The 13,676-nt window shown below is 40.6% G+C and overlaps 1 protein-coding gene across 2 annotated transcripts; it reads left to right on the top strand.

Moving 5' to 3' along the window:
* Window positions 1-837: 837 nt before the first annotated feature.
* LOC118099356 (transforming growth factor beta-3 proprotein) lies at window positions 838-13,264 on the top strand. 2 transcript variants are annotated; one of them, XM_035143879.2, is made up of 7 exons: window positions 838-1,638; window positions 6,567-6,730; window positions 9,034-9,163; window positions 9,305-9,412; window positions 9,786-9,939; window positions 10,125-10,278; window positions 11,030-13,264. In XM_035143879.2, the coding sequence occupies exons 1-7, from the start codon at window positions 1,293-1,295 to the stop codon at window positions 11,186-11,188; spliced, it is 1,215 nt and encodes a 404-aa protein (XP_034999770.1). In that variant the 5' UTR covers window positions 838-1,292; the 3' UTR covers window positions 11,189-13,264. The 2 variants fall into 2 exon arrangements, with proteins under 2 accessions (XP_034999770.1, XP_034999768.1); XM_035143877.2 differs by having other exon boundaries at window positions 9,780-9,939.
* Window positions 13,265-13,676: the final 412 nt, after the last annotated feature.

Raw genomic sequence — 13,676 nt, 5'->3', positions numbered from 1 at the left:
AAAGGGCCCAACTGTGAATTAGCACAATTTACATTTATGGAATTTTTACGAGTAAAATCTACAAACCATTTGACCGTCATTTTTACAGCAGATATAAAATGTCTTCAGAGAAATACTCATTTTTTACAAGAAGGGAATTTTGAGATTTCAGTTAAATAAAGCAAAAATAAACTTGAGCAACATTTGATTCAGATATGCTCAATATTTTAATTGGCTTAGACTGACTGTTGTGTTGGTCTACAGTAAAATGTCCTCGAGTCAGAAGGATAAGTTGAGTTTTTATATATTAGAGATAACAATTATATTAACAGCATATGGTTATTTAAAAGAAAATGTTTCGAGACTCTAAACAGAGCAATTTCTTGGAGGAAAAAGGAGATTTTCTTCAACCCAGATCCTGTCAGATTGAGTGGAGGGCTGCAAGTACCACAACTTGCCACTGGAGGGAGGACGACCCAGGCCATGAACAAACCAAGAGGACGGTGGAGAACCAGAGAGAACTGAGACCATCATAATATATATATATATATATATATATTCACTCTACTATTATAAAAATAGATGCAAAACACCAAAAAAGAACCATAGGCCCAAATCTGTATACTTCTGACACCTTCATAATAAGGGGAATACAACCCAGAATATTGAATCTATAACTTTCCAACTTCATATAAAAGAACACGAACAGAAAAACAAACAGTGGTCTCTGGCACATGTGTGTTGTGTATTAGTCAGAGCTGGTGTCTGGTGCGTCTCGGTGCGCACTGTTGTGATCTGAGCTCTCCTGCGGTCCCTCCTCCACCAAACGTCAGAAACTATACTGGTATAAAACACATGCGAGGACACACCGAGCGCTCAAAGTCTCACACAACTCTTTAAACCTTCCATCCTGCGCGCTGCCTCCTCACAGACAATCACACAGACGCACAGAGCCTTGATGAGAAGAGAAGAGAAGAGCCGAACCGTGCCAAGCTACCGGATTTGCGCACAAGAATGCAAAAGAAAAGTGTGTTTGTGCCTCTAGTGATTTTTGCGCCGGATAAATTTCACTCATGTGGGAGAGTTTCCTCTGCTCGGGACTTTGCTTTGGTTTGATGGGCGCGCACACGCTTGGATTTCTGCTGATAACAACGGGGGCTGACGAGAGCGAATGAAGTGAGGAGTTTTTCATCCTCAGCTCCACAGGAAGTTAAAAAGAAGAAAAAACAACAGCAGCAGGGGTTCACCAGGTTTGACTTGAGGACTGTGAAGCTGCACATTTCTACCAAACGGAACCAAATGCAGAGAGAGAGATGCATCTGGGCAAGGCTTTACTGTTTGTCCTCCTCCTCAACTGCGCAACTTTGAGCTCGTCCCTGTCGACTTGTGCCACCGTGGATATTGACCATGTGAAGAGGAAGAGGGTCGAGGCGATACGGGGTCAGATCCTGAGCAAACTGCGGCTGACGAGTCCTCCGCACTCCCTCGGACCGAATAAAGTCCCTTATCAGATCCAGGCGTTGTATAACAGCACCAAGGAGCTACTGGAGGAGCTCGGGAGGGACCGGCAGCAGAGTTGCGGTCAGGACAACACCGAGACAGAGTACTATGCCAAAGAGATATACAAATTCAACATGGTCTACGGACCGCCAGAGAGTAGTAAGTACTACAGCTATTAAGGCAGTAAAGTTTCTGTCACTTTGTGGTTTAAGTGTCGGCAATGAAGGCGTCCACTGTGCGTAATTACGCACCGATTGAAGAGGCTGGTAGGCGCATCAATCTCAAACTGCACTTCTATGTCATGAAGTAACTCACTTTAGACAAGTTTTAAAACGTATAAAAAACGCTTTGAATTATAATGTGTCTGAGATGGGCTTTCCTGGAAAAAAAAATCAGTTGCTAAAAAATATAAAATGACACCTACTTTTCCCATGAATCTATCAATATGCAAATATTCTTAAATCTTAAGTTTGACTGATGGATACAAAATGTCTCACACAGCACAGACACACTTTCCTCCTCCAGCAGATGAATGTGAAATCAATCTTCCCAAAACTCTGCACTTACATCATTTTCAAAAATGCTGATGTGTCAGAACCAATGAACTTGAGCACTTGAAGGATGTGCTTCGCTCCTGTGACGCTCACCAACCTGTTTTAACCTTGTACCAGTGTTCCAGGAAAGTCACTCTCCTCCTACTCTTGACTCTTCTCTTCCTCCTCTTGTTTTTTTTTTTTTCCTCCATGGATCCTGTCCCTCTCCCCAGATGTTCCCATTTCCTTTCCAGGCAGGCCCAAATGAGAGGGACATCTGCCCAGGCAGGCAGAGGGGGATGCCTGTAGGAGAAGAAGCATAGGAAAAGTTAACAGAGGTGGACAGGGAAAGTTAGATGATGGAAGGACCTCCCCGGTTAGCCAGGATAGGGGATCCCTCTCTCCCCAGGAGGAGTGGGGACCCATGAAGCCCTTGTGAACACAGACACATCATTACCACCCACGTCCCCATTGAGACAGCGCTGTATCTGCCTGTCCTGGCCTGCACACGGGTGGCCTGAGAGCGTGAGATCACTAACTGCAGTCCTCAGGTTTAACTCTGCTAAATCGACTGTGAAACTGAGCCTCCATCCATCCCCTTGAACCTGAATGATCCCGGAGTGCCAACATTTTATTGCTCATATTTAGAATTCGGCTATATTTATCTGCTTGGTTAATAATCTGCTTGACCCTCTTTATTTCTTTTAAGAATACTTATTAAAAACCTCAGATAAGACCTACTCACATTCTTTATTTGTGCTAAACTTATCCTCTGCACCACCGTTTTCTCTATAGAATTAAAAGCTATGAAGATGAGGACGAAAAAACGTGAGCTGAGAGGGACATGTGTCAGTACTTGAGGGAGATTCATGCAGCATGTGGTCCGACTGAGGCTGGATTACCAAGAAAGTAGAATAGGATAAATGCTGTGCGTGTGTGAAAGCCGGAGAGGGCCTCATGGTCTAGAGCAAAGCCAAGACCATTGCATCACAGTCCCTTTGAAATCAACAGGTGTTTTCAAAAAAGACCTATTTTTCCCTCAGCGATGTTCTGTTTCGAATCGCACAAAATGTTTTTTGACTGAGAGCGGCGGGCAGTAGGTGACTCAAGTCTGCGTGGTGGTTGTATATTTGGAGTCACAGATGGGCTTCAGACAGATTTACATGTATAGTGGGTAATGGTCACTGTTTCTTTTAGTGTAATCTTATATGCGATTGAATAACAAATGGGGGAAATGGCAGAAATACTTTGTAACAGAGCTGAACTGCCACATAAGTACCTCAATGTGCGAACCAGTCATCATCTGGACTCCCATTTTTGCTCCGACGACCTTATAACTGTCCTATTGGCAGATTTTTAATACGTCCAGTGTGATCTCATACCAGGAAATATGTATTCTGTCAAAAGCGTGTACAGTAGATCCACAAATACACACTGAGTCTGCTCACTGAGGCTGGTTAATGTGATTTTCATATGCTGAAGCAGGCAAGATAAAGAAAAACACTTCTTCAGATTTATCGTGCTGAGCTTTCACTCTGCTCTGGCCAGGACGCCTCCTGATTCTGTCAGTTGAAAAGAGACGTAATCTGCCAACAGATTAACAAAATATATCGTGAATATATTGGACTTTCTGAATATTTTGTATCTTTATCATGTTTGTGGTTAAATCAGGGAAGTTATATAATCCAAAGCTCTCCAGCAAGTCCTCCAAATTGACCTCGAGGGGTTCTGGGCTTTTAGCCATTTATTGAATGCTTTTGATTTTGCCTTTACATACCACGTTTAAAAATGTTTACCATGCCAATGTCTGGTATCTTATTTTTCACCATAGCATAACCCATAGTACCTGGGGAAAAAAAATCTCCTTTGTCATAGTATATAAACACACTGGACCCAAAAACACGACAAAATATGGAATCACTGCAGACTCCAGAGGGTAAAACAACAAAAGACATTGATGGTCTATTCCCTTTATTATGACACATCTAGCATTTCCTGATCTCAGACCCCAAATCAGCAGGATCTTTGTCTAAAATTCCTTACAAATCAAAAATATATCTATTTTAGGATGGGATGATGCTGTGGTTAATGATTGGTTAGAGTTACGGAAAAATCTGATGAGGTTAGAAAAGCTTTCCTTGTCAACAGTAATGAACACTTAAGGGCGAGAGAGAGAGATGCTTTAAAAGACGGATCCACTGTCTGTTGAATTGTTGAATTCTGATGTGAAGCTGCCTTATCTTTGCCTCCTGTCATAACTACCACAGCCACTAGAGGGCTTTGATTAATTGAACGTTAAAAAACGGCTGTCACACATGCACTGTGACCCTGAACCTTTCCGACTGGACATTAAACACAACTCTGCCAGCTACCAAGTTAAAGGTCTGTGTAACGTCACAGTACGGAGAATTGACAGCGAGCAAGAGGGCGTGTTGATGATGTTTCCTGCCTCCTCACCGTACCCTCGTGATACCCCTCGCCGAAACCAGAGTATTTACATGAGGTGAGAACATGTCTAACAGCTGAATGTGTGAAAATAAGAAGTTTTCAAACTGTTCCCCTACAATCAGGTCGAAACAGCAGACTGAGAGTGATGCTAGTGGTTATGTGGACACAGCCACCTTAGGGTGTTGCCCCTTTTCGCTATACCAGAACGAGACCGCTGACTTCGTGGAATCAATGTTTGACTCGGAGCCAGTGATTTCACTCTCTTCCTCGGTTAATGTGGGCGAACACACACTCTCCTTGTGAAGGCTTCTGAAGGTAAACTGTTGACCTTTGGTGGGTCCGAGGCAGCGCTACGAACCACCGCAAATCAGCGACAGGTGCAAATGAAGCAGAACGCTGACGGAGGACTGGCAAATTACTTCATTGAGAGAGCGGACGGCAAACATTGGAAAGATTTCCTTTTATAGCATGGTACGCATACAATCTGGCATATGTCAATGACTGACGTCGGATTGTGGAGAAGTCATCGGAGTCGGAGGGCGTTCGAGTCCAACAAGTTGTCAGTGGGCCTGGGGATAGGGTTTTTGATACGCAGACACCAGGAAGGTTAGGTCATCCTGAGCTGAAGAATACGGGCATTTCAATTACAACTTTGTTCACTTCCACCAAATATAGACAAAAAGTGTTGGAAAAGCACTGAGGAATTTTGATAAGGAAGGCAGCAACACTAATCATTTCCCTGTGGGCTGATAAACAAAGTGCCAGCCACTAAAGAGCCAGTAAACCCAAGTTTTCTATTGTAGGTGTGAATGGGTTTATGAGTATTCCAGTATATATGGAAATCTATACACGTATTTTCAAACTCATGTTGGACTTTATTTCCACACAAATTGAAGCAATATGGTGCGTCAGAAAAATAAATTACACACTCTATTGCCATGTAGAATTCCAAATTGTTACATCCACTGCCAACTCACTTTGTGTTATCAGTTAGTAGAGCTGTAGCTTCTCGGAGCACAATGACGTTTCTCTGTTATCAAGTGGATGACAGTTTGAACCAAAAACACACTTCCTCCAAACTGTTCCTCCCTCACTAGGCCACACAGCCAGAGACGCATTTTTATATGTTTTCAACTTTAAATTTTATAATTTATTACTATAAAACGTATAAACTGTGTTGTGACTGAGACAGGCAACAACTGTTGTAGATTGAGATAAAAATGTTCAAGTAACTGATAAATTGTTCAAGTAATTTTTTTTAAGCAACACGACTTCAAATTCAGACGTTTCAGCTTGTTAACTGTGAATTTTTGAAGTTCCTCTTTGTCACATTCAATGGTAAAAGAGGTCAAATTCTAAAAATAATGATACATTTTTTGAGGTGTTGTCCAGATGAAACAAGCATTGAACCATCGTTCACTAATAAAATAAGTTGCTTACTAGAGAAAATAACTGGAAGACTTAAAACAATTATTAGTTGCATCCTCATACTTTTTAAACATTAATTCAAAGTTTTGGAAACATGTCACAAATCTATTATATATATCTATATCTATATCTATATTGATATATTATTATTATTTATGGAGGAAACACCTTGTTTGTGTCCAGTCATTATTTTTTAACAAGGTTTTTTAACAAGGTGAACAATCTGAATTACAAAAATCTTATCTTATCAATATTAATAATAATTAATAGATGACTGTTGATTGGTTAATGCTGCCCCACATCAGATGAGGAAATATCAAATATATAGATTTTTCACTAACAATTTTTTCGCAGAAGACATTTTGACGTGTCACAGTATGAAAAACACTGATTTAAAGAATAGAATTAACAAGGTCTGAATTCCATTTAGCTGCTTCAGGTTCCGTTCCTGGTTTATGGTAAATCAAAATGTCTGCTGCAAAAAAGGCCTAAGAAACGTTTCATTTCATCTCTGAAACACTCACGACAGAGATCACACAGTGAGTATCTGAGATCACGTTTGTCCAGAGGTGATGTTACCGTTGTCTGGACATGTGCTGCTGGTTTTGCTTCAGATCCTGATAAGACTTTTTAAGCCTGTTCTCGCACTAAACTTTTATTTGACTCTCTCTGTTCCAGACGATGTGCTCTATTGCCTAAAAGGCATCACCTCTAAGGTTTTCCGCTTCAACGTCTCCGCCATGGAAAGGAACTCAACCAACCTCTTTCGAGCGGAGTTTCGAGCTCTGAGGATGCCAAACTCCAGCGCCAAGAGGAATGAACAGCGGATTGAGCTCTACCAGGTGTGTAAAGATACAGTTTCCTCGTCCTCCTGCAAAGATCAAACGTAAAAAGCTCACTGTCAAGTCATGTAATCTTTGTATGCAAAAACGTTATTAGATTCTAGTCTGTCAAGAATACATATTACATAAGCTGGTTACTTGTTCTCCACCACATTATTTCAGGCCCTAATTGACAAAGCGAGCCAACGACAACCAGATTGTGATTGCAGGCGTGGGTAACAGCCAGGCCAAAAGCCAAAAAGCTCAGCAGGCCTGCAGAGTGTTTGCAGAGCTGGAACAGAGTTACTGTTAGTGCAGCACTGACAGGCCAGATCTATTATGGTCCCCATTTTGGTTCTGTAGAGGTTTTTACCCTTCAGTCCTCAAGAGGGTATGCAAACTTAATTAAGCTGTTAAAAAGGGGGCTCTGGTCTGCTAAGTGATGGAATGATGCAACCGCTTCTCTGAGTTGTAGTAAACGTCATCTAGACCTTGGTATTCCGTCCTTGGCTTTACAGATCCAATACAAAGATTGCTATTAAAATGAAAAGGAATGAAAATACCACGATACTCTAGTCACGAGTTGTATCGAATAACTTTCTGGCAACGAATATTGATGTTGTAATCACTGAATCCGAATATCGGTTTCTGTTACTGCATGTGATGCAAGAAGAGAAATCTGACATATGACTGTAATCGGATCTACTTTAATCCTCACCAACATAACCACAACAAAAGCAGAGCTCTTAGATCATCGCTTGGTATCAAGCAAGTGGGTGTTTGCAGAAGATCTTAATGTGTTAGTCATGCAGGGGAGCAGCAGGCCGAAGGTGCTTTTCTACTAAAGAGTTGAAAATAAATTGAAATTTATTTTATGGCCAATTTCAAAACAGAGGGGAGAACAAGAGAGAAGCTTGATACTTAGTGATGGAATAAGTGTTTAGATCTTTGAAAAAGCAGCAGTACCACAATGAGCAAGTTCAAATCCTGCATTTAAAGCAGTAAAGTAAGTATTGGCAGCAACATATACAAGTACATCAAATACATAAGTACATGTTGCATTTCACGACTGGTCCAATTCACTTTTCATCCAAACATATTGAAAGACTGAATGCACATTGTTGAATTTAAAGTAAACTGGTAGTTTGCTTTTATAGATGTTCCCACTGAATACATACAACAGTTAAGTTTCTTTTCAAGCAAAAGTTATGAACTATACAAAGGTTTTATATTTAGAATATATATAAAACTGTGGGTAGTGTGAAACCAACAGTTTGCAGTGGGGAAACTCAAAGAGACTAAGAACTCAACTCTGCAGCTTTGCACAACTTTTTTTTAAGCCTTTAGATTTTTGATTTGGTCTGAGAAGACACATGGCTGATTAGCACTAATAAATAATAACTTTATTTTCACCGTTAGACGGTTCCTGTTTGATAAAATAACTGTCCTACCTGAGCAAGACCTTTTCCAGACAAGGCGAGCAACTAACTTGCTGGTGAAAAACGTGAGACAGAAATAAAGTGCTGAGTCAGTAATCCAGTGACTCTGTCTTTAGCACCACCAGGCAAACACTTGAGGTTAGCATCTGGCTCAAGGTGATCGCTGTGCCTGAACATTCATGTGATATGGGAGGAGGGCGGGAACGATTCTCACCTTTCTGACAACCCATGACACCTGCAAGAAACTTGTTTACCGAAAAGCATTAGCTACTAGACATGAAGGTAATTGTAAAAAACGTCAAGTGATGATTGTTTTATGGCTTTGGTCTGAAATGTCAGGGTTAAAAACAGTGTGCTTTTTAAATGAAGGAAGTGATCCACCTTCTATTACCTTTAACAATGGATGTTGGCTGAGTGCAGACATCCACGTTTGCTTGCTTTTGCAGCCACATCGACACTCTTTACCACCAAAGGGGACATATTCCAGATTTCAGAAAAATTCTACTTCCCCAATTGTAATTACGACTTGGATGCTGACATAAATGCTATTTACAAGTGGGAAACCGGTAATTATGGTAACTCCAATATGACATGGAGGTGCCATTTTGCAGTCTCACAAAGCATAGCTGTAGCTTCTTCCTCAAATTTTATTATTTAATTTATTGTTATGTTTCTCTCCATTTCCCCATGCATTATCTTAGCCCATACGCTGATTCAAGATCAAAAGTGTTATGGATAATTAAAAGAAGACTTTAGTTTGTCAAGCAACAGCTTCATCGTGTGCCACTAACTTTGTCTGCTCTATTCTGCATGTTATTTTTTGTTGAAGCGGTTTCAGTGTTGAGAGAAAACTTTACAGAGTGACGGGTTATTATTGTCCTGCAGATTGTGAGGCCAAATGAACACATCAGAAAACAACGCTACATCGCAGCCAAGAATGTGCTGACCAAGGGTACTCCAGAATGGGTCTCCTTCGATGTGACTGAAACAGTGCGGGAGTGGCTGATGAACAGAGGTGAGGCCGAGGTCACTGACATATGTTTTTGCAAAAAACAATCATGAGTCCTAATGATCGTCCAAAGTTTGACTTTGAATTTAATGTGACAAAAATAAACTAACTTTGACAACCCTCCTTTCTGTGCTTGTTTTCCATCAGGAAGTAATCTAGGCCTGGAAATCAGTGTGCACTGCCCCTGCCACACCTTCAACCCAAATGGGGACATCATTGACAATGAGCACGAGGTGCTGGAGGTGAAGTTCAGAGGTGGGCTTCAAAAATGTTTTGTCATATATTTTTTTATGCCAGGTGTTAGTTGCTCTTCTGATCCAATATCTGTAAATGTTAATGTCTCCTTGCCATCTTTCTATCAGTTAAGAAGCTGGGGGTTGGGTTGCTTGGTCTCCCTTAAAATTATAAAACAAAAAGTTGGTACAGGGACAAATTAAATTTATATTTAAAAAATATAGTGTCTCTTATTTCCTATCTTCTTCTTAGCATTTCCATTCTGTGATATGTAAAATAAAAGAAATGGCTGTTTCATACAACTGAGACTGTCATTTGAATACATCATTTTACACCCTGATTAAGGGAAATTAAGAAAGTAACCTCCTTGATCATGTCTATAATTAAGGCGTAGATGAGGAGCAAAGTCGCTTGGATCTGGACCAGCTGAAGAAGAAAAAGGAACAGTACCTGCCTCACCTCATCCTCATGATGATCCCGCCCCACCGCTTGGACACTCAGTACACTCGCCGACGCAAGAGAGCACTGGACACAAACTACTGTTTCTCGTAAGGGATACATGAATTAGCCTTAGCACTAAGCAAAAAGCCATTACTTGTGAAAAGGTGCAAGAGATTATATGCATATAGTAAAAGCCTAAATATATGCTTCAACAATATGTATCTCCTAATGCATTATCAGCAAAGTTAACATAGAGACTGGTTTTGCTGTTGTTGTCTATTCCTCATCACAGAAACACGGAGGAGAGCTGCTGTGTTCGCAAACTCCACATCGATTTCCGACGTGACTTGGACTGGAAGTGGATCCATGAGCCCAGTGGCTACGATGCCAACTACTGCTCTGGGCCCTGCCCTTACCTGAGGAGCTCAGATACGACACACAGCTCGGTAAGGAGGACTCCCCAGCAATTTCAAACAAGACAGTTTGTGAGGAAAGAACAAAACAAAAGCCTATTTTCTCACTTATTTTTAGTTGTAAACAGCCATGGTAGCACTGACAAGCGTGAATTACTTAACAAAAGAAAAGAATGAACAGATCAAAAGGATAATGAGACACATTCCAAAATGTGGTCAATCTAAAAAAACATAAAAGACAGAGCATCTTCAAAAGATTAGCAATAAATATATATATTTGTAACTTCCCTTCCCAGACCTTCATGTGAACAGTTTTCTTTGGAATACTTTGTTCTGAAGAAATAGTCCATTTGAAAACTGTTGACACTGTGAGGTTTAATGTTGACATTGGTAATGAGAATAACTTATAGTCTTTTTCAGCTTCATGTTTTGGTTCCTGAGCTCACACATGGACTGTACGGCTGAGCTACAACACCTTAATGTTCTAGAAACTGTGGAAAAAATAAAAAAAAGACTGTGGGTGGAAGCCACATGCAGACACAGGGAGAACATGCACACTCCACACAGAAAAGGCCGAACGGGGATTTGAGTCATCAAGAAAAGCCTCATATGAATTCTTCAATGTATTTATATATATTTCAGTCATAAAGCCTATTACAATGAACTTGGCAGTAAATTCCTTCACTCAATAAATACTAACGATATTAAAACTTACCCAGTTGCAGTACAACTGCAAGTACTACTTGAAAGTAAGATTTCCTCCCTCCTGTGTACTTTCCTATAGCTGCTGAGCCTGTACAACACCCTGAATCCGGAGGCATCGGCTGCCCCCTGCTGTGTTCCTCAAGACCTGGAACCTCTCACTATACTCTACTACTCTGGACGGACCCCGAAAGTGGAGCAGCTCTCCAACATGATTGTCAAGTCTTGCAAGTGTAGCTGAGAAGACACTGAACGGCGAGGTAGAGTGGCACGATTTCTGCTCGGTACTGACCAAACCCATGTGCTCTTTTGAACTCTTAGCTGTGACAAATACTTAAACTGACCCTGTGGACTCGTGGCTTAGATCTGGAAGGTCACACTTTTTTTTTTTCTTCTAAGGATACAGATTTTAGTAAAACTGGGGCTCATCCTTTCCTTGTTTGGTATTTTTTTCCCCACCCCCTCAGTCTGTTCTTAGTTACGAGTAGTTATTTTAATCTTAAAAGGTGCAACCCAAACCAAACGTAGTCTGACAATCAAGGTTTGATCTCAAAAAAATATTTCTGTCTAGGTTTGTGAAAATGCACAGCACCCTCTTAAAGCTAGATTACAGAGTCCTGTATGAATGGAAGAGACTTGCTCTGTGCTATATTTTCTACTTCAGAGCTCAAGCAAATGTTCCACAAAGTTCAAGTCTACACATTCAGTAGAGAAGCTTTTGTGTGTCTAGCCCTGGAGCAGCATTGTTAATAGTCACAAATGTAGACGCCACTCCGCTGAACGGTTGAAGTGTCCTTTCTGACTGGATTCCTCCCTTGAACTTGCCTTAAGCTCCCTTCCCTTCAAACAGTGGGCATTATCTTCAATCACAAAAGGAGAAAGGACAGACTTGCTGCTGTATCCAAAGCCATAGCTGTGGTCAGGGAAAAGGAGAGCCGAAAGAGAATGCCTGTTGGATTTGCAATGGAAAGTGAATGAACAAAGAAGTTGAGCCAAGCTTTTCTTTTTTTGGCCAGCCAGCAGCAATGGCCCTTTTTTTTTGGTGCATCTAATAGAATGGGTAGAAGAAGAAGAAGAAAGAGAAGAAGAAGAAGAAGGAGAAGGAGAAGAAGAGGGGACCTGTATGCAAGGGAAGAACTACCATGGAAACAAGCCATGAGCTCACTGACTGCCATTCACTGGAAGTTTTCATCCCTAACAGGTTCAAATTATTTTTGGGACATCAAAGAGTATACTGGAAAAGAACAAGTCTTACGCAACAGTTTTTTTTTTAATTTTTTTTTTTTTTAAATGGGATTTATTTTACATTAATAGCAGATTTTGGTCTGTTATGCAACTTGTCATATAGTGATTTTTTTCACTAACTGGGATGAAATTTGACGTATCTCCATTGGTGGAAACACACTTATATTAAACCCAGAGTACTGATGCATTTTTTTTTTGTCTTGTGCATAAAAATAACCTAATTATTTTTGACCTGTTGTATTTGATCAAGTTTATGTTGGACGAAAATCATGTTGTATTAAAAGTTGACTGTTCCCAGAAAAGTACATCAGAGCACTTTTCTCCTGCAATAACAGGAAATTTAAAGAAATTTAAAATACAGCTGTTTTATTTCTTCTATTTTCAATCATACTATCCTACCACTAGAGATGTTCCGATACCAGCATCGCAAATGCCGCCGATACCGACCAAAATGTAGAGTTGGATATCGGCGAGTGTGCAAATCTATGTATATCGATCCGATAACACGTTTTTAAAGTATTTTAGTTTCACTCAACTGTTCATCCACAGGTAGTGTCGCATTAGCCAGAGCTAGCTAAGATGTCTGCAATTTGGCAATGTGTCAAGCTGGAATCAGATCGGTGCTTGTTATTGGAATCTGTGAGGGGGAAACGGATATCAGAACATCTCTACCAATCAATCACCTGTCACCTTTCACGCATACCCGCTGACAAGCATGTGCACGTGCAGTCAGGACTCCCGTGTTCATAAAACACTGCACTCTTTCATTCCCTCTGCTCCGTCTCTGTTTGTTTTGGTGCTATTTTACAGTGTGAAGCCCAAATGGAACAACAGAAGGAAGCAGGCGGGGGAACGAAGCAGTAACGTGACAGTGGCTTGGTGAACACTTAGACCTCCTCGTTCTCTGGGTCAGGAGAGTGATTCTGAATCCCTGTGCCGTTTGACATTGACCCCGTCAGAGTTATCTGGCCTTTAGGTGACATTTATGTGATGTTTTTTTTTTTTTTTGCAGAAATATTGTTTTTGTTTGAGTTGTTGATGATAATTGTTATTAAAAACACAACATGCAAAACCTGTGCGAGCCCTTCTAAAGCCACAAGAATCAGACACAAAAACAATCAAATGTAATAGATCTGTGAAACCACTTAACTCCAAATTAGGGAATGATGAATTTACCCACTGGTCTTGTCTGCCGTATTGAAATACCATTTAAAACACTATTTTCTCATAATGTTTTGGTTCCATACGAACATAATTTCTCTTACTTGAATCTCACCAGTCCCACCTGTTTCCTGCAGGCGCATGCAGAGGCCCCTTTTTTTCTACCAGAGTAATAAATTCAACTTCTCCTTCTCTGGAATTGTCGCTTAACAGCTTTCCCAGGCGAAAAGCAATTACTCTTATTTTCAGAGCATATTAATGTGCAGACATCTCTTTATTTTCTTATTTTTCATGAAATGGTTCACATAAATCAAGCCTAAACC

This window comes from Hippoglossus stenolepis, chromosome 20 (assembly GCF_022539355.2).
Source record: "Hippoglossus stenolepis isolate QCI-W04-F060 chromosome 20, HSTE1.2, whole genome shotgun sequence".
Lineage (NCBI taxonomy): Eukaryota > Metazoa > Chordata > Actinopteri > Pleuronectiformes > Pleuronectidae > Hippoglossus > Hippoglossus stenolepis.
The sequence above is the reverse complement of the archived record's forward strand: the minus strand, read 5'-3'. Positions and strand labels throughout refer to the sequence as shown.

Excerpts from the sequence above, each read along its gene's own strand:
- LOC118099356 (XM_035143877.2), top strand. The coding sequence starts at position 1,293 with ATGCATCTGGGCAAGGCTTTACTGTTTGTCCTCCTCCTCAACTGCGCA. Across the intron at positions 9,164-9,304 it reads GGAGTGGCTGATGAACAGAG|GAAGTAATCTAGGCCTGGAA; the intron begins GTGAGGCCGAGG and ends GTTTTCCATCAG. Across the intron at positions 10,279-11,029 it reads CAGATACGACACACAGCTCG|CTGCTGAGCCTGTACAACAC; the intron begins GTAAGGAGGACT and ends ACTTTCCTATAG.